Source organism: Phasianus colchicus, chromosome 15 (assembly GCF_987193195.1).
Source record: "Phasianus colchicus chromosome 15, bPhaCol1.hap1.1, whole genome shotgun sequence".
Taxonomy (NCBI): domain Eukaryota; kingdom Metazoa; phylum Chordata; class Aves; order Galliformes; family Phasianidae; genus Phasianus; species Phasianus colchicus.
Window position 1 is genome coordinate 967,938 of NC_143450.1, and position 20,759 is coordinate 988,696.

General features: G+C 49.2%; 1 protein-coding gene across 3 annotated transcripts in view; it reads right to left on the reverse strand.

Moving 5' to 3' along the window:
- PSD2 (pleckstrin and Sec7 domain containing 2) overlaps positions 1–20,759 on the reverse strand; it is a 70,655-nt gene that overhangs the window by 19,743 nt on the left and 30,153 nt on the right. For 2 of the 3 annotated variants that reach the window (XM_090150779.1, XM_090150780.1), the window contains exons 4-8: positions 12,695–13,183; positions 11,041–11,235; positions 7,654–7,734; positions 7,014–7,126; positions 3,836–3,896 (exon numbers count right to left, since the gene is read on the reverse strand). In XM_090150779.1, coding sequence (XP_090006905.1) covers positions 3,836–3,896; positions 7,014–7,126; positions 7,654–7,734; positions 11,041–11,235; positions 12,695–13,183 — 939 coding nt within the window. The remainder of the gene's footprint in view (positions 1–3,835; positions 3,897–7,013; positions 7,127–7,653; positions 7,735–11,040; positions 11,236–12,694; positions 13,184–20,759) is intronic. The other variant, XM_090150781.1, reaches the window with a different exon arrangement.

The following is a 20,759-nucleotide window of genomic DNA, read 5'->3' on the forward strand; positions in this document are numbered from 1 at the left end:
CAGCAAAGCTGCTTCATGGTGCCACATAGCCACTATTTTTGATATGTCCTCCTGGCAGAAAAGATTTCATCCCATCTTAACTTGTTCCAGGCCATGCAACAAAGCATAAGAAATCACTGTGAGGCGATCACTTGACACTGTGATGTGTTTAGATGGAGGAAGAGTGAGTGAACAGTGGCTAAAATAGATGTGAAGTGATAGAAAGTCAGATGAATGGGTAGGATGGGTAAGGGAATGGATGGGCAGAGATAGATGGGTGCGGTGGATGGGAATGGATGGATGCAGAGGCAACACACACTACAGTGGTTAAGAGTGTATAAGAATGAATTGGGAAAGATGAGGTTGGTCTGATGGTGGGTAGAAGGGCTGATTCTGTGGTCCACTGTTTCAACTCAGTTCAATTCCTATGTTTACAACTGGGATCTTGCTTCTTCTGTGCCAGTGCTGACTCATCCAAGACAACTGCAGTGTCCAGGTTGTCTCTTCCAACCTTTGAAAGACACTGGGCTGTAGCTGAGTGTTATTTGGCTCTTGAAAAGTCATGGCATTGGGAGGCTGGGCAGGTACATGTGGGTGAGGGAACACTGAGTGCACACTGGGGAAAGCAGGAGGAGAAACAGGAGGAGGAGCAGCTTGCTGGGGGCCAGAGGCCATGGAGGGTGGCTGTCTGGGTTGCTCCTTACAGCCCTCCCTCTTAAGGTGTTAAAACATTTGAGCTGGAGACCCTAGGCATCAAACAGCTACAAAGTGGTGAGTGGAGCGCATCTCCTGTGAGCTCTCCAGTATGAGCGACCTGCCCCGAGAAGGCCCTGCGCCCTGCTTTTACTTGGGCTTTCTTGGCCTCTCCCAAACGCTCATCTGTGAAAGAAGAAGGGGGAGGTAAAGGGTAGGGGAAGGAAAAAGAGGAATAACACGAACAACAGAAGCTAAACTTATGCTTCAGCATGAGGTGAGGGCTGTTGGTCTCACTGGCCTAAAGGATGTGATAGTCTGTTTCAGGTTGCAGAATCAAAATCGACCTTCTGCAGAAAATGACCCTCAGACTGGGTACCGATGACTGCTGCACCACACAAAGCTGCTCTGGGCAGAGTGGTGCCACTCTCTAGGTGGCTTCAGCAGCTGCTTGTAACTTAAAGCTCTTCAGCTCTCAATGCACTACGAACACAACAGTATTTCTAACATCAAATCATAAGCTTGGCTTAAAGAAGAATATCACAGTGTTTGTAAGACTAATAGCAATGGCTGTGGGGCTAGGACCTGCAAAGGATCCCATTTTCATGCTTTTTTCAGTGGCCATGAGAGCTGCTGGTTTGCTTTTTGAATGGAAGGTTTGTCACATCACAAGGTGATTCTAGGGGCTAGGCTTTGGCAAAGTACTTGGTACTCTACAACAAAATATAACCTGAGTGCTGGTAATGCATAGGTGTTAATTTGTCACTGTCTTTGGGTGGCCAGCTGTTCTGAACAAGGAGAAAGAAGTGCATTGAAAAAGAGACATCCCAAAGCTTTGCATATGAGGGACAAAGATGGAGAAAAAGAGTGCTTTGTTGTGAGATCTCCTGGAGCTCAAATAGCACCAGAGCATAGTACAGAGTTGCAACAACCTGATTTGTATTGTAAGGTTTGCAATCCTTGCTGGTGACTGCTGGTTTTAAACAGCAGGTATCATGTAATTCTATAAAAATGGAGCATCTCATTTTAAAGAAAGAATATTTCCTGGACAGTTTGGAAACAGGATCTGAGTGTACCAGCAGTAGTAAGTTAGCAGTACTAAATCAGAACTCCAGTGTGACCACGTGCAAATCTCATGTTTTAAAGCCAGGCTCATTACTTTGAGGCTCAGGCTCAGTGTATGTGATGGTCACTGCTGGAATGGAGAAGGAGCCCACTGTGAAGACACCACTGGAGACAATCAGCCCTTTATCAAAACACATCAATCCCCCCCTCTCCTAATCCGAGGAATTTCCCACTCTGTGGCAGAGGAAAACACTGAAACACATACACAATATTACAATGGGAAATTAAAAAATGAGTGATATGCAATATCATGACAGCATCTTCAACAACACAACGGGTGACAGACAAAGTCACACAGCCCCAGGTGCCCTGCAGTTTGGGGAGACTTCTTTGCACAAGGAAAATTTCTTGTGACTCAGATCACCTGCTAATGGGTTGCCAAGGAGTGAAGGACACTGCACAATGACTTAGGAATCCACAAACAAAATGCCTTTTTTTTTTTAACACAGAAAAAAAATAAGTCAAATGCTAGTGCTTTAACGCAAAACACTAGAACGACCGCACTTACCACCTGGTAAAGGGTTAAAGAGCAGAAAGAGAGGTTCCAGGAGCAGAAGGAAGAGGAAAAAAAAAAAAAAAAAGAGGAGAAGGAGAAGAAATTAATGTTACACAGAAAAAATAAAGAGAAGATTTTTTTCAAAGAAAAGCTCAGGCATTTCTACACCTGGTCAAAAGAAAGCTGTATTTTTCCTTGCTTAATTAGCATGAGATCATTTCTTCTTACCAAACCTATTATCAATGAAAAACTAATGCTCCACCAGTGGTGTCATCACCATTAGGCACTGATAATGCCTTTGCATCTATGCTATCACAGGTGAGGAGCATCCATGTGGTGCCCATGTGGAGGCTCCCTTTAAAGGTGATCATAAACCAGTCTGCAAATACATCGATGTTATGTCCTATTGCCACCTTATTAAAAGCATAATGAAGAGAAAATCAGGGCAAGTCTCTGCAGATGCACAATGAATTGTTACCAGCTGGAGGCAGAAGAGGACTCTGGTAATACAGCTTGGAAATCAATGGGGCTCTGGGGCAGAAAAAGGGACTAAAAGTAGCATGGATTTCATGTGTGCAGTCTGCAGTAACAAGCCTTCCCCACTCCGCGGCTCCATGCCTAAGTTCTCAGAGGTGAGAGAAGGAGCTTCAGTGAGCTGAGACTCAAGCAGCTCCTCACAAGCTGCTGGGGCTCACGGCCACACTCTGCACCAGAAGGCTGGACAGCAGGAAGGACAGCAGCACCTGCAGCCTTCCGCAGCAAGCAGGGCACAGTCTGTGCTCTGCCAGCTGCATGGCACGGCTGTCCAGGGGTCCCAGCACAACTAGTGAGACCTATGCCCAGGCCCATCTCTCCTCTGCAGTGACTCTTCCTCCCATTCTGCTCCCTTCGCTACACATTGGCAACAACCTAGCTGACCTTTTAGGAACAAATCCAATCTATGCACAGCTGTGAGAAGATATCTCACAGCCTCTGCTGTTTTCCAGTCCCACCTGTGGGCAGTAAGCTCTGCTCGCCCTGCTCTTTGTCTGATGTGATGCTCGCCAGTGGCTGCCTGCAGTGCCTTGGGGAACATCTGGGAATTACTTCACGTTCTGGGAATGAAAGATCAGATCTGGTCCTGTACAAAACTAATGACTCCCTTGCAGCAGTTTTGCAGATGAGGGGAGCCTTGTGTTTCTGCATCAGAAGAAAAAGCAGCACACTTGGAGCTGCTGTTTGCTACACCGCAGAGACCAGTGCTGAAAGACCTCCCCACGAGAGCTTCTGGGGCAGTGCTGACGCATGCAGTGGGTCCTGGGAAGAGAGCTGCATTGCCTGAGCCTATGGAGGATAACTGATGTCAGATGTGACTTTGGCTTGAGCATGCAGTAATATGAAGAGAAGGTCTGTCCTAGGGCTAGGCCTGGCACCCACAGTCTCTATGGAGCTAGTCAAAGTACTTGCATCCAATCTCGGTTTTCCAGCAGTACATACTGCACAAAGGAAAAGACCTCTATACTCGGAAGGAAAGAAGGAAGGATACATCTCCAAGTGCTACTTACATGGCCATGGAGGTCTGTGTTTAGCAGCATCAGGGCACAGGTGAGCGTATGAACCCCGTCTGAAACACACAATAGTCAGACAGCTATTTTTGATCCTCTTCTCACTTGGTTTCTGTGTTTGCTCTATCTCAGCAGCCCATTCATAGCTAGTTGCTATCTCTTTGGACTTTAAAGAACACTTATTTCTTTCAACTGCATATGGTAGTTAAAAAAAAAATCTGTTTTCCCCTTATTCCTTAAATCATCACCAGCGAACAGGTTTGAAATCAGATTTGTCAGTGGCTCTCTTAATATCTAACCTTTTGCTGAATCCATCTCCTCTTACCCCATCCCCATTTCAGGCCACCAGCATTGCAGAATGGAGCAGAAACGCTGCTGCTTTAAGCTAGTTTCCCTCCACTGACCACAGTCATCACACTGGTTTCCCCGGAAGTCTTTAGCCTCCACTTCTGAGCTCAGCAAAAATGATTACTACAAATGAGTGCCGCATTTTTGGGTCTCTTTTTTTTTCCTTTCATTTAAGACAGTGCAGCACCCTCTTCTGTACCACGCAGCCTGGTGATTTCTTGTTATTTCAAAACCATGCTGAGCCCTTCAGCTGCCCCAGGTCAAGAGACCTGTCTGCCTCCACACCACCTCACAACATGCATGGACCACGCATGGGGTTGGGGTGCTCCTCCCTGGGCACCTTATGCTCAAGGCAAAGCTCTATACACTGCCAGCTAAAGGCAACCAAACACACAGGAGCCCAGGATGACGGCAGCTGAGCCCATGAGCTTCTTCCCTTTCTGGGAATAACTGTGTTGTGTGAGGAATGAAGGATTTCTTGTGGGAACGTCGCATATTTCTGCTCCAGGTCTGACAATCCCAGGGTGCCATCACAGACATTCCCCTTCAAGAGAGAATCACCTCTTAAGAAAGGCACTTCCTCACATCCACAGAAGCAGTTTTATTCTTGGAACAAAGTGCCTACTTAGTGCATATTCTGGAGCCTCTGGGGAAGATTTTGGGCTGACATCTTTGCTTGGCTTCATTAACTTACTGGGGCAGGTAGATCATGCACTCCATGGCCCCAAGGTGGAGCTGGTGTCCCAAAACCTGCTGTTCGCTTGCTGCTGCTGGGCTCAATCACATCGACATCATCTCAGCACAGATGTATAACTCTTCTGGATCTGGCTGCATCAGAGTAAGAAGGCACTAATAGTCTGTCCAAGACACAAGTGTCTGGGAGAAAAGCCTCCCACCCACCTCAGTTGTCAGTGGCCTCTTCCACCTCTGTTTTCAGTGTCCTGTCAAGCAGGGCAAAGTGCTTTTGGTGTTGCAGTAGTTGTGTCTCCATCAGTGGAAGAGTTACTGAATTAGCACACAGCAATGTCCCAGATCGTCTCAGAGGGCTGCAAGGCCTTCACGATGACCACGTCATTTCCAGACAAGATTGCCTTGGCTTTATCATGCCTCTATGTCCATAGATTATCACAGTCACAGGTGTTTCTTTAGATATCTAGATAATATGTACTGGCTCAGATGTCATCGTGCTGGAACACCCCGTGCTGGTTCATGTTGGATACAACAAGAAGGAACTGCTTTCTGAAGAAAAAGAGCAAGCCCTTGCAATAGGTTCCTTAAATCACTGCACATCTAATGCATATTTTGTAGTGTCCTGCTGAAGGTGTGAACTACAAGAGCTTTGCTTTCCTCTAGACTTGTCACATACTTACTGGATTGAATTACAAGTGTATTTTTCAAGCCCCATTCACTTCCAGCACTGAGTGCAGCTTTGTTTTGCTCAGGACTCACTTTGTTTGTATTTGGTCTTCAGGGTGGTACTGCCCAGCCTTGTGACACATGCTGCCATCATCGTACGGCATCCTGTGGCCCTGAACATTAACAAATATGTCATGAGAGTGGTGGCAGTCATGTTTCAGTTCCACTTTTCCTTACTCTGAAGAGTTTTGTATTTTTTAGGGTTATAACATTTTCAAATCAGGGCCTACCAGAAGCAGCGACACCTTGACTGAGGGCCATGCAGTTGTTGAGGAGTTCAATCTTCTCAGTTCATCCTTTTGTTTTTCCTGTTGGGAGGTACTTTTCACACATCGTTACAACTAGGATCTAACTTCTCTTCTGAACACTTGTCATATTGTGGCTCCATTGGCAGCTGTGTAAACTCGTGTTGCCACAGCAAAGCTTGCATGTTGTTTGTCTACTCTGCCCTCTCAATGCTCTCATGTTTATAAGGTATGGGATGGAGCCAGAGATCTGACTTGTGCTCCAGCTCAGCCTCTGCTCAATCAGGCGTGCACACAGTGGGTGTAAGAAACATGAGGACAAGATGAGGAGGAAGGGTCCCAAGGCCCTTGTCTATAGGTTAGAGGTGAATGCAGTAGAGTTGAGGATCACATTTAGGACAGGTGATGAAGAGAGGTCAGGATTGACCTACAGTTAAATGTCTACAGGTGGAGAACCCTTTCCAGGGAAAGGTCCTCTTGGGATCAGTATGAGAGAATATCACATGCACATGTAAAGCAAACCTAGCAAAATGAAATAAGCCTACACTTTACTCAGCCAAACTTATACTTTACTCAGCTACCGCAGACAAAAGCAGAGGTCATTCTGCTTCAGAGAAGTTTGTGTCCATTTAGCTTGGCAGAATAACTCCAGGGTTTATGTGACACTGGGCAAGGCTACTCCTTGGCAAAGCAGCTCTCTGGCCCAACTGCCACATGCTAAGCTGAAGAGGGTGGAGAAGGAACAGCCAGCAGTTCTGTGATGCTGGCTGAGAAAAGGTCAGCAGCCTGATTTCCACCCATTCCTGGATGCAGGCACTACAGATGCCTGTAAACAGGTGTGTAGAGATACTCATGCAAATATGACCTTGGGCATGCTCATGTGGAAGGGACCTTAAAGATCACTGAGCTCCAATCTCTGTTCCATGGGCTGGCTGCCCCCCATCAGCTCAGGCTGTCCACGGCCCCATCCAACCTGGCCTTGAACACTTCCAGGGATGGGGCATCTACAACATCTCTGGGCAGCAGTGCCAGTGCCTCACTGCCCTATGAGTAAATAATTTTTTTCCTGATATCTCACCCAAATTTCTCCTCTTTTAGTTTAAAGCCATTCCCCCTTGTCCTATCACTATCAGACTGTGTAAAAAGTCAGTCCCAGGAAAGCAGTACCTTCGGAGGTGCTCTCCTCTGGGTTGCACTGGCAGTATCGCCGGGAGAAGTGAATCAGCACACGCTCCCGCTCCTGTGTCTCTCCCATCAGTGGGAATGCTTTCAAGAATGTTCTGCAAAGAGAAAGTGATACTTAAGATGTCATGGATCAATCTGCTGGAAAGCATCCACACTACAGGGAAAGATAGGAAGGGGGTCCTCATGGCAGCTAGGGAAGCCTCTGTCCTCTCCATAGCCCGTGCCCAGGGGCCCTGCAGGTACAGGCCTTGAGGCTGGCCCTGAGCTGTGTAGGGAAACATACTTGCAGCTGAGGTAGGGTGTACCAGGCTCAGTGGCATCAGGATGGGTCATCCATCCGAAGGGCAGAAGCTGCTCTCACTTGCTCTGAGTTTGTACAGAATAGGATTCCCAGGAAAGCCACTCTCCACCGTGGGGAAGCAGGCTGTGGGTGCTCTTAGCAAAGCCCACTTTTGGTGGCAGTACATTGTGCCAAATGTGACACCAAAGCAAAAATTAAATTATAACCCGTCCCTGCTTCTGTCCATGGACAGTCTCTGTGGAGTCGGGAGGCCCAGAGAAGCCCACGTGCTCTGCCCCAGCCAGCCCAGACATACGTGTGAGTGCCGAGAGCCCAGCTCACCTGAGTGCTTTGTCGAGGGTCAAGCCACTGAAGTCAAAGAAGCTGAGATACTCCTCTGCTACCAACTTGCTAAATTCGTTACTGTAATTAAAGAGGGAGTCATCAGCCTTTTCATCAGGGAAGGACACACTGTCTAGTCCTACTGCAGTACTCCCACTCTCCACCCCAGGCTGGCTCTCATCTCACTCTCTCACCACAGCACCTCACACTGTGTCTTTCTGCAATCATACTCTCAGACACCACCTTCCAGATGGATGCTCCTGGGGCGCTGGAGCAGTCAGGGTGCAGGGGTGCTCAGCTGAGATTCTGGCCCCACTCACCCGAGTGGTTTGCCAGGGCTGGAGGAGTACATGTGGAGTTTCTGAAGGATGCCTGGGGACTCACTGCCTTTAAAGCCAGAATGGGTGCTGTTAAGTTCCTCTATCTGCACAGCTCAGATACCAAAACTGCAACTGTGATGAATGACTGCTGGCAAGAACATGGGGATGATCTCACTATGATCGGCCTTGCTCATATGTAATTCATTTTCCTTCTCCCCACAAAATGAAAAGCATACTAAGTGTTGCACATCCAGTCTCACTTCAGGACCTTCTACAGGCTGAGCTCAGAGCTTGCACTGCCTTTCCATTAGCACTGTTTTATCTTCCACTGTGAGGCAGATGCTGCAAAGCTTTGGGTGGATGCTGTTGGGAAGCACAGCACATAGTGGAGTAACTTCTTCACTTGTCCTGCAAAGGCAGGATGATGTGAGTAACCAAAGATGATCATGTCTGTGATGGAGATGTCACCACATCTTCACCCCTCAAAGAAACAGCAGAAACCAAGAAGCCCCTGGCCGCCCTCTGGAATGCTCTTGGCTCTAAGCCTGCAGAAGACCTCATGTGTTGGCTGTGCAAGTACTGGGAAATAGCCACTGTTGTCCCTTCCACAGGTCAAGCCCCACCTCACAAATGTAACCGTGGAAAAAAAGCTCAAATTCCTTCAGCCTAGGCAATTCTACCAGATCTGCTAGGAATCTGGTTGGGCATTCCGGGCACTGCACACGCAGAATCACAGAATGGCCAGGGTTGGAAGGGACCTCAAGGATCATGAATCTCCAACCTCCCTGCCACACACAGGGCCACCAACCTCCAAATTAAATACTAGACCAGGCTGCCCAGGGCCCCATCCAACCTGGCCTTGAACACCTCCAGGGATGGACGGGGCATCCACAGCCTCTCTGGGCAGCTGTTCCTCTCCACTCTCTCTGTAAAGAACTTCCCCCTAACATCCAACCTCAATCTTCCCTCCCTCAACTTAAAACCATTTCCCCTTGTCCTGCTGTTATCTCCCCTTTCAAAGAGCTGGCTCCCCTCCTGTTTGTAGGCTCCCTTTAGGTACTGAAGGCTGCAGTGATTCACCCTGCAGCCTTCTCTTCTCCAGGCTGAACAAGTCCAGCTCCCTCAGCCTGTCTTTGCAGGGGAGCTGCTCCAGTCCCCTGATCATCTTTGTGGCCCTCCTCTGGACCCTCTCCAACAGCTCCCTGTCTTTCTTGTAGTGAGGGCTCCAGACCTGGATGCAGTGCTGCAGATGGGGCCTCACAAGAGCAGAGTAGAGGGGAACAATCACCTCCCTGTCCCTGCTGGCCAAACCCCTCTTCTGATGGAACCCAGGATCCCATTTGCTTTCCGAGCTGCAAGAGCACACACCAAGGACAGCCATGCACTTCATCACAGGAGTAATCAACAGGGGAGAACAAAACATCTGATTGATCCCACTTAAACTCAAGCTGGACTTGAGGAGCTGGCCTTGTCCAAGGCTCCCTAAAAACAAAACAAAGCAGCAAGCTATAGTCTAGCTCAGATCTCAGGTGAGTTACTCTTGAGGTGTCTCCATAGCCTACACTGGGACTATATCCTAACTCAGATTCTTAACTGGGCCTACAGTCATGCAGAATGAAGGAGGTTGGAGATCCCTTTCACCACCCTCTCCCACCAGGCTCACTGCCCATCCTTCAGCTCACTGGCTCTTGCTGGTGGCCAGGGCTCATGAGCCCAGGATTCACACAGAATGGTGAGCAGTGGTCTGCACCAGCTTCTGTTGCGACTGCACCTCCCCAGTCCATCGTGTCTTCAGTGTGCCTCCCCAGGTCCCTTCCTGCTTGGAGTAGTTCGAGGCAGACTCAGCTGCAAAAATACACGCTCTTGACAGACTAAGATAATTTCTACATTTAGAGTTAACATCAAATAATGCTGTCAGCTGGAAAGAAACTATTTGGTGATATCCAGCCTCTTTTTCCTTGTCATCAAGCTTTTCATACTTGCTTGACAATGATGAACATATTGGGACTTTTGAGAAAATTGCCAGTATTTACAAAAAAAAATTAAAAAATAAAATAAAATAAAATAAAAGAGGTGGAATGAGCTGAAAAGTCTAAAAATGAGATTTTTACTTTTCAAACGACCCTCCTTGTTGGCCCACCTCCTACATACAGCTTCTCTGAATGTATCACTTAAATGTACTCTATTCCCACAAATGCAGGCTGGTTTTACAAGCCTAAAATACACCTATCTCCAATCTCCTTCATGCCCTGCTCTGCAAATCCACCTGCCTGGTCCAAGAGCCTGCAGCTCTATCCAGGTCTTGTTGCCGGGAAGTGTTCCAGCTTTCTAAAATTCAGCTGATCAAAACCAAAATTGCTTTTTTTTAAAGGATGTGTCAAGTCCCAGCTGTGGGTCACCAAACAACTCCTGCAGCGTGAGGATGGCAGGAGCCAGCAACAGGACACACTCAGATACACCCTCATGCTAAAAGTTCATTGCCTAGAAGTTCCCCACTCAGCCAGCTGGCATAGAAGATTTGCAGGAAAGAAGGCAGCAGCAACCAGAATTGCATCTGTTACAACCAAGAGAGAAGAACAAGCATGCTGTCAGGAGACACAAGAAGCTGCTACAGAAGATCACTCACAAGCTCCTTGCTTCCATTCAGGACAAAGTTGAATCATGGGCCATCCTTGCCAATGGAAGCCTGGGTATTTGCTGAGGGACAGCTGTGTCTTGCTAATCTGGATGGCAGTGAGCCATTTCAAGGACATACAAAAAACAAGCAATGTTATACATGACCCAGGAGAAATATACGGGGAGTTGGTGTCCTCGCACCCACTGGCATCTTAAAGTCATGTTACTGCTATGCTTGTTGCTTTGTTACTGTATCTCTCCACTTTTGAATGAACACTTTCATTTCCCTTCTGCCTTATCCTGGCAAACCTACCAGCTGAAGTAACTTGGACATCTGGTGCGTATCTGACTCTCCATCCAACTCTTGTGGGCTCACACTGCCTCACCCTCCCCACCACAGATGTTTTTCTCATGGCCGTGCTGTTTGGCCAGGCTGGCTCTACACACTTACTTTTTCCCGAGCTGTCGTGCCACATCACAGCGCTTGAACCCTTCAAGGTTGTAGAGACGTTTGGCCAACCTCTTCGCAGCCTCGCTGTCTGCCCTGCAGCCATTTGCCAAGGTGTCTGTGCTTCCCTGGTCAAGCTGCTCCGTGCTGCCCATGTCAGAGTCAGAGTCTGAGAGCGCATCTTTCAAGCTGGCATCACTACACAGAAACAAGAAACAGTTCAAGGAGCAGCAGTGTGACTTGAAGGAACCCAAAGACATTTTGGTTTCCTCTTGTCCTAACCAAAAAATACAAAAAACACATTTGTGAACTGGACGTTGGCAAATCCTATTTCATTTCAGGTCAAAAATGCATTTTGATGCATTCCAAATAATACCGTTTAATTTCAAACTAGTAGGAAAATGATGGAAGAGGAAATTATTTCTTGCTAAGAAATGAAGACATACACAATCAAAGCAAGGAGACTCACCCCTTTTTTAAGGTTCCACCCCCCACATGGTATGAAAGGCTGTCCTGAATGGATACAAAGGTGCCAGAAGTGTACGCATACCTTTCTGGTCTGTGTTGTAGGGATACCAACCTCTTTTGGAGCTGCTCACACCCAGGAAACCTTTGGTATAGACGATAAACTTTTAGGTTCAGATTATTTGCTGAGGGTGAGAAAATGCACTTGAACTTGTGCAAAGTGCTGTGGCTGGGCTGCCAGGGCATCATGCTGAGGGGACTGGCACCAGACCTGATGTCACTGTCCAGCTGCTGCCCCCGGATGGCACGATGGCTAGCCATTCTCACAGATGACACCCTGAGTGTTCCAGTGGCACCACGTAGGTGGGGCTGCATCCCTTTGTTTTCATGCCCCAGGCCAGTTCTGACACCTATTCACGCATTTTTGGGCACTATGACTCAAAGAAGACCAATAATTAGCCAGACATAATCCCATGTTCTGGCTCTCTCCTGGCCTGGCTGCCCATCTCCTGGCTCCCTCACACACAGTACTGCAGTACAGCTCCTGCTGCATCCTGGGGATGATGGCTTGGAGCTGGCCCAGTGGGTGACATCTCCACTGATGTCCTCACTGCCTGCCAAGAGCTCCTGGGGAAGCCTCTACAAAGGCGCCTAAGTGAAACCTTGAGGCTCACCCTGCTTTTCAGAGCACATTTGCAAGTGTGCCTGGCTGACTGCTACCTGCCATGGACTTTGGTAGATGTTGGCAGACAAGGCAATGGTCCTCCTACAGCAGTGCTGGCCTGCTGTAAGAGCAGGTGGGATTTGTGTGCAAGCAAATCAGTGCTGGTGCCCTCCAGAGCAAACGTGTGCACAAAGTGCTTGAGCCTTGGCTTTCCTTGGGCTCACAGTGCTCCTACAGGACCTAGCAGATCATGTTCATCCTTGGGCACTGTGTTTGAGAGCAGGAAAGACAGACACAGATCTGCTGGGGAATGGCTGATCTAGTGCCATGTGGTCCTCGGCTGTGTTCTCAGTCTATGGATTAGAAAGTTTGTCCTGTGGTTTGTCTCTCTGCCATGACAACACATGAGAGCAGGCACAAGGGAAAAAAAAACATCTCCACCCCTTATATCCTATGAGCCCTGCTTCTGGGCTGGGACCCCTTAAGACAAAGACCCCTTTACCCCCAGGAATTCACAGCCTGCCCTACCTGATGGAGTTAATGATCTTGGTGGCGTCTTCTTCTGAACCTTCCTCATGGAACCCATTTGGGATATTTTTCAAGGACAACCTGCTCAGCACATTCTCTGACCTGCTGCTGGTAATTGAGTGCCTGAGAGGGCTCCCAAAATCCCCCTCTGCTGGCTTTGCTGCTGCCTGCTCTTGCTTATCAGCAGCCATGTGGTGAAGGGATTCTCTCTGCTGGGCCATCAGTTTCTGCTCCAAGAGCTCTGGGCTTTCCTTGACCCGCTGCTGGATCAACGGGGTGAGTGGCGCCTCAAAACTGACACAGCTGTCTGTCTCGTCTGTAAGAGAGAGGACATCCAGAGAGTCCAAGCTGCTGTAGTACGTGCCCTTCATAAGGTCAGACTCAACAATCTTCTCAAAGGTTGAGCTGAACCCATCCCTGATGTCTTTGAATTGAAAATGCTCCTTGTCGTCCTCACTGCAGCTCAGCTTGGCATCTCCAGCAGCAAACCTGGACGAGAAGGGGAGATGTAGAAAAAATGGTCAAGGAATTGCTTGTACTGTTCAACTTGGAGCTAGGGGGCAGGAGAAGAGGTAGGAATGGATGTTGCAATCATAGGTCCTTGGGAGTTCTCTGTGGTAAAACCTGATTTTCCCGGTTTTATTATAAGAGCTGAAGAAGACAGAGCTTTGCAATGAGCCCCCTCAGGGACCCAGTTATTTATGGTTGTGCCCCAGCAAAAAGCCAGAGCTCTGAACTGGAAACATAGGTGCCTCACACTTGCAGCTGGACCAATTGCCAGAATTGAATTAATCTAAGGGTTCTCTCTCTCTTCAAGTGCTCCAATTCTGGCAGCATCAAAAACACAGAAGACATTAAAGATTGAGATCAATTCATATAACTGCAGCAAATGTCCCTTTGTAGCAGAAAAAAAACCAGAAACCGTTAGGGAGCAATTCATACACTCTATCTTCAGCCTTTTGTCTTAGACAAGACAGCCTGGAAGAGCAGGGCACCTGCGCTGAGAGGAACGTCCACGGGGATGGAGCCCAGGCAGGGGAGGCTCTGTGCTGCTTTGCAGACAGCCTGTGGCATGAAGGCACAACACGAGCAGTGTGACAGAGGCTGCAAAATGCACCAACCTGCAAGGTTAGCTTCTGGGTAAGCAACTCCCAGCTATTCTAGCTTTCGATGCAGGGACATCAATTGCAGGGCGCATCCCAATGCAATCACACAGGGAGAATTCAGCTGGGCCAAACACCTGCTGGGAGCCCTGAGGAGATGGGAGGGTTTAGTCTCTTCTGGAACAGCCTGAACCAGCAGGCCAGCAAACAGGCTGGGAGCTGGTAAGGAACTGGGAGAGGACACAGCCTGGGCAGCCAGCCCCAATGGTCCAAAGGGATATTCTATGGAATACAAATCCATGCTCAGCTTGTGGGGGTGGTCTCTGAAAGTCACTACTGCTTAGAGACCGGCTGGGCATTGATTTGTTTTTTATCTGATTGCTTTTGTATCACTTTTTTTCTTCCTTCCTTCCGTTATCAATAGATAATATATTAATCTCTTCTTCAAGAGGTTTTTTCATCATATTTTTTCCCCTGTTCCACTGTGGAGGGGGAGCGAGAGCAGCGTGGTGCCCATCAGTGTGACATGGATATGGCCTCACTGTGTAGCAGAATACATTTCCCTGAGATAAACTCTGGGGATAGACCAGGGATGAGCAAGTTTCCTGTGCCAGTGAATGAGATGCTGTACCCATGCAAGTCCAAGCTCAGCTGCTAGAAGCAATGTTTCCTATCAGGTGTTGGTGACAGCCCTCATGAACATGGAACCTTCACATCACCTGGAGCAGAACTGGAAATGGGGCCAGGGAGGTGGAGGCTCCAGCACAGAGGAAGGAAAACCACTTGTGGCCTAGTTATGGCAGAGCCATGAGAGAGTCTCCCAGCAGTCTGGACACTTCTCAATGCACTTTACAAAACTGCTCAATCTTTCTAGGCAGGGAAACTGAGCCACAAACCATATGGAATTGCTTGTAGCAAAAATAAGGACAGGTAGGGGAAGAGGGCCCTATCTCCAGCAGCAGAAATCAGAGAACGGGGAAAGCAAATGTCTGCCCCCACAACCAGCCCCATTCCTCCAGTTCCCAGCTGCAGCAGCTTAAGGATGCCCTGATCTGGAAGCATGCAGCCCATTTTGTCCAACAGACACAGGCTCCCTGCCTTCAAGGCGGGGATGTACCCCTGGACATCACTGCCATGCTTGGAAGACACTTACTGGAGCCCTGAAGACCTCCAGCTCTGCTTATACCATTTCAGAGTCTCGGGCGCATACTCCTCCCAGGGCAGAAAGGATTTGTCTGTATTTCTATGCAGAGCTAAGCAAACAGCAAGGAGGAAAGGCTGCTTCTTGAGCAAAGAGCAGGTCAATGAGCAGCAAGGAAAGAATCTGGTCTTCCTTTTCCCCATGCTAGAAAACACACTGCAATCAAAGCAATTGCAATCATTTCCAATTTGTTGATTTTTTCTCTATTTCTAACCATGTCACCAGGATCTACTCACCAGATGAGATCTTTAGCTCAGCAGAGACCCTTTCAGATGGAACAAATCCAGCTACCAGCTCAGAGTGGCTGAAGGTAGCAGGGGCAGCCTGGTCCCCTATGCTGTGGCCATACCCAGCCACCTTGGAAAGGGTTTCCCCCAAGGAACCGGTTTGTACGCAAAACCTGCTGCTGCTTCCAAGCAAAATGTCATTCATTTCCACTCATTTATCATTCTACCACATAGGGGAGCAGTAAAGTATCTACAGAAAGGCCAAGACAATCTGTTTTGATACCTTTCAAACTAGAAGAACCCTCAGTACAGTGTAAAAATCATTTTTTGTCAAGCATTTTCTGTCAAAGCACGGTCAACAACCAGAGTGGCTGGGAATGGAAGGAGCCTTCTCAGCTGATTCAAGGAAAACGTTCTATTTTTCTTCTTTATTCAGGATTCAGAAATCTCACTCAATTTCACTGCTCCTTCTGCAATCACATCACTGACTCTGGTCACAAAAATTGCTCCAAATGCAGACACTGCCCATTTCAGCAAGATCCTCTCCGTCACTTTGTTCTGGGCATGGCTGGAAGGCCTGTGAAAGCAGGCAGCTGGGAGAGGGGTAGCACTGCAGAGGTCCATGTGCCTGGACCTCAAGAACCTGAGCAAGCCCAAAATGAAGAGGAACATATAGTGTCCTCCCCTGAAATTCACAGCACCGCACCCCTTACCATGTGGCTAGACAAGGCTGATTCAGAGAAGACACAGCAAACACATAAACATATGTTATATCCACGGTGTTACAAACCAGGTCAGATGGGAAAATCATGATGTTTCTTTCTGGCCTTGCAATCAACAGGCAAGTGTTGCACAGCCCTGAGTTTACTGGTCCGGAGATACCATCAGTGTTATCACTCGTGGGAAAGCTCGACTCTGCAGTGCCTCAGGCAGGGTGGAAGATCATTGCAGGACTTTGTGGCTGCATGACCTTGCTGCCAAGGGGAACATACCTGTTTGGGAACTACTGCTGTCATTTCTGAGGAGCAACTGGTTCTGGGCAGCATGAGGTACCTCATTCTGAGAGGTGATGCTCGTATGGATCAGTCTCCAACATCCTCATCAGCATGGGCAGCAAGAGCTCAGCTCTTAACACAAGCACTAATTCCAGGCAGCACAATGGGACCTGGCATCCCTCCACACAGAGGAGTCCTTAAGGTCATTCCCCTTGTTTGCTACAGCCAGTGCACTTACAGATTCAGACATGCAATGCAAGACAGCAGGAACTTTGCTAAAGGTGATCTCACCCCAAGAACCAAACACCCAAGGACAGCCACAGCGTGAGAGGGTGGACAATGAGCAGAGAACCAGTGCAAGGAGGGAAGACTGCAGTGCCAGAGTTGCACATTCCCCTGCTGTGACAGCAAGGTGTGAGAACAAGTCAGCTTCCAGACCTCTCTTCTGCCTTCTGCAAGATAATTGCACACTGGGGAAGGATCTGAACGAGGGGGCAGCCTCCTGCTTTTAATGTGCCAGAGCTGTCAGAGAGGGGAGGACGAATCGGCACTGTCACATTTCTTACTTCTCAGCGTCCCGAGAGCCTGAGGAACCCAAGCAGGTGCTGTGAAGTGGCCACTCCATGCTGCCTTCCCATCCCCATGCTGCTGGGTGCCCACTCAGCTGCCTGGTGAGCCGTGGCAGGAACAGGCAGTACCTGCAAAGCAGCAAGCAGGGCAGAGCCACCCGAAGGGCACTGCAAGGAGGGACGCAGCCATGCACAGCTCACATTCCGTACCCAAGAGCTGACAGGCTTAGACTAACAGGTTCTCACATCCTCTGACAAGTCCTCTCTGAGGTCTGTGCTGTTAGAGCTGCTGTTTGCAAACTGAAATCTGGGGCTGCAACAGCTAAAAGCTGACGTGAATTGTAGCTTCAAATAACACCCTACTTCCAGGAGCTCAGAGCTTTAAGAAGAGTGCCACCCAGACCGCCAGAGCTGGCCACACAGCAAGCCAGATGCCAGCTGCAGCTCCAGGTCTCCTCATCCTCAGCTCTGCTTATTTTCCCAGATCCATCCATGTTGGCAAGGTGTGTGTGCAGAAAAATCTTTTTCCCTCCATGAACCAGGAGAAACTTTTAGAACTCCACCTCTCTGCAACAGGAAGGATTTTACAGCCTTAATTGCACCCTATAGAGGGGTCCCATTGCCCAACTCCTTGTAACAGTGCCCACATATTTTCCAGCCCTGTGTTTATTTCCTGAGCCCAAATTCCTACAGCAGTCACCAGAGTCAGGAGTCCTGTGTTCCTAGAAATGCCTCACTGAAGGCTGTGTGTGGCAGAGAGCAGGGCAGAAGCTGCAAAAGGGGCAGCTCAGCAGATGCCAACAAGCCTCCAGAACCCACAGCCACAAGCCCATCACATCCCTCCCTGCATGGTCCAGGGAAGACCCTCCCCAGGGGAGGGCGAGCAGGCTTCCTACAACTTAGAGCAGCCCAGGGGCAGCCACCTGCATCTGATTCAACCACGCTGGACTGGGAGGGAGATAAGGTAAGACCTTGCTTGTGAGTGAGCACAGCACAGCCTCCCCACAGGGAAGTGTTGTGCGCTTAAGTATTACACAGCGGGGAAGGCAATTGCTTTACTTAACTAAGGAGCCATATATTTATTTGCATTGTAATCACAAGCTTCTGTGTACTGAAGTAGCACTGTATCTAATTGCCTGTGCTGCCTTTCTCAGTCATCTCTGAAATGCTGTTTTATTGCTTATGGCAAGGCATGCCGAGCTATGCATTCAGTTATTACTGCCGCTGAACCGCACTGGATTTTTATGCACTGAGTTGTTTATATTTCACTTCTCACTGGTTAATTAGTTGTAATAAAGTAGAACCTCATTTGCTGTGTTGGTGGAGCCATCAGAGAAAGACATGCTGGCAGCCAGGACTTCCTTGCCTATGCGCTGTGGCTTTCTGCAAAGTTTCCTAAAACTCTGTTTAATGAAATGTGAAATGCACAATGGCTGTACATCGCCACGGGAAAAAGCGTGTGCGCAAAAGCAGTCCCAAACCTGCAGGCACCAAGCACATCTCACAGGCCAAAGGTGGGGATTCCTATATTTACCAGCTTGACGTTTTAATGGGGCTGAAAGCAGAGAATGTCATTCGCCAGTAAAGCTCTCTGTCTGACTGCAGAGATCAGCAACTTTCTGAGATCAGCAGAGCCTGTGCTGGGGGCCTATGGGAAGGTGGCAGACCTCTAGCCAAAACATCCACGAGGAGAGGAGCAGGGCTTTGACAAACAGCGCGCTGGCATGCCAATGGGACAGACAGAAAGAGGGGCAAAAGGGATTCAGCAAGTGCAAACTGCAGCACAAGCACAAAAGCTTTGGCTTTATTTTCTTGAATTGGGAAATGGAAAAACAGAGGATGACTATGAATTCTACAGTGCCTTGGTCCCTCTGTCAGCTTTGTGACTCATGACCCACGCTCACTGAGCAACACAAGTGCAGCAGGCAGCTCCCTATGGCACAGAAGGGCCATGCTGGTTTTTGCCCAGCCATCCAATGGATAGGTGGTCAAAGTTCCGCCTTTGAATGCACTCAGCTAACCTGATTCCTGGAGAACACAGTTTCCCAGATTTCAGTTGCATCCTGAAGTTTTCCAGCTGCCCTTTTGCCTTCAAGTGACTTGTCCCCTGTGTGTTCAGCTTCCCAGAATACTTACTATCCAAGTCCTTATGTTCAGAGCACAAGATCATGGTCAGTTCATGCAGGGTGCAGTCAGACTGCATTGGCTCCAAATGCTCAGCCTGCCGCTTCTCCCAGTTCATGCCCCAGTACCTTAAAATAACTGCACTTCCAGTGATTGCACCAGCATTCACTGACCACCCATAGCTTCCTTCTGACATCGCTGTCTGCTGGGGAGCCACAGATCAAGCAGCATTCCCTTGCAGCACAGTGACTTGCAGACATCCAAGAGCTGACAGAGTAGCTCACAGGACTCGTGGAACCAGTGTGGAGGTAGGCTCACCAGGCTCTCCAGACATCAGCAGATAGAAGCAGTCTGCCTTGGACACCTATTCCTCTTTAATACCTTCAGCTGCGACTGTTGAAACAGAGTTGCTGCTTCTTGCTGGTGCTGCTGGTAAAGCAAACCACCAGTTTGCTGCTGGGGAGCCTGCTAACTGCTACAGATGCAACGAATTAGGGATGCCTGCTGTCAGCCCACATGCTGCGCAGCTTCCCAGCACCACTAACGCTCTTGGCCATGCTCCAGACAGTGCTCTGAGCCAGTGGCTCAGCCTGAAGCCTGCACAGTCAGGAGGTGATTCAAATGCCCCTCTTTGCCATCTTGTCCCTGTTACACCTTCTCCTCTTACAAAGCCATTCTCCTCTGCTCTTCTCCAGCCCTGTCCTGCTTGTGGCATCTCTTCCATTTTGGGGTAGAAGATACGTGCAGGCAAGGCCATAAGATTCACAGTGACCATCAACCTTGGGCAGCTACAATATACCTTCCTGGGTGATTTGTGGTCTATGTTCCTCTTGCAGGAATGCCATGGGAAGCAGCCCACCTCAATCCAGTGACTGCAGGGCCCTGTGGAGTCTTAGGCACTTGCAGGGTCTCCTCAGTGAGGCTGAGTCCCTGCTCAGTGTCCCCTAGCCTGGAAAGCTGTCCCATGAAATCAGGCTGCCAGCAGGGAGGACACAGGTGGGAGCATCCCGTGGTTTGCCTCAGGCACTTGAGAACAAGATGACAGGCATGTGTCCGAGCTGCTGAGCTGCCGCCCATCCAGCTGCAGAGTACAGGGTCTGGGAGAGGACTACCTGCCCTGGACCTTCAGGCAGGAAGTTGACCCCAATTCCTTCAATTCTACCAGAAATTTGGGGCGTGCCTGTAAAAAGGCCAGCATAGGCTCTTCTACACCTAGCCTCATGCACTGGTGAAGGCTACCTGAACTAGGAGGACCTAAACCACGGGAAGACAGTAGAGCTGGGACAGCAGCAGGGCACAGTCCCTGCTGTGATGGTGGAGCCCTGCCTGGCTGGCAGGCACTGGGGGCTCTTCAAGAGGCCCTCCCCTCCACCTGGCCATTCCACCCTGCAGCAATGAGCATGCTGTGTACTAGTGACCACATCTCCTAGCCCCACTGCAGTGGCTCCGAGCACACACATACAGCTGCTGGGGCATCACTGAGGTGCACCTGGGATGAGACATGGCAATCCCCCGGCTTCACCACATCACAGCACTTCCCACCGTCCTGCTCACTTCCCAGCATCCTAAATCACACTCATCCCAGATGCAGCAGCACATCCACCCCCTTGCTACATGCACAAAGCAGGAACTGAGCTATCCCTGCGCCACCCAGGCACTGGCAGCACCAGCCACAAGAGCAGTGGGAACCAAAGCTCAGTGCCCTGCCCTCCCTATTAACAACATCCTCCTCTGGATGCAAAGCTGCATCCTGCTGGCCATAGATTGCCAGAGCTAGCCACGCTGCCAGGGACTCCCAGGGCACCCCAGGCTTCCCATGGCTGCAGGCTGCCCTGCCCACATACTT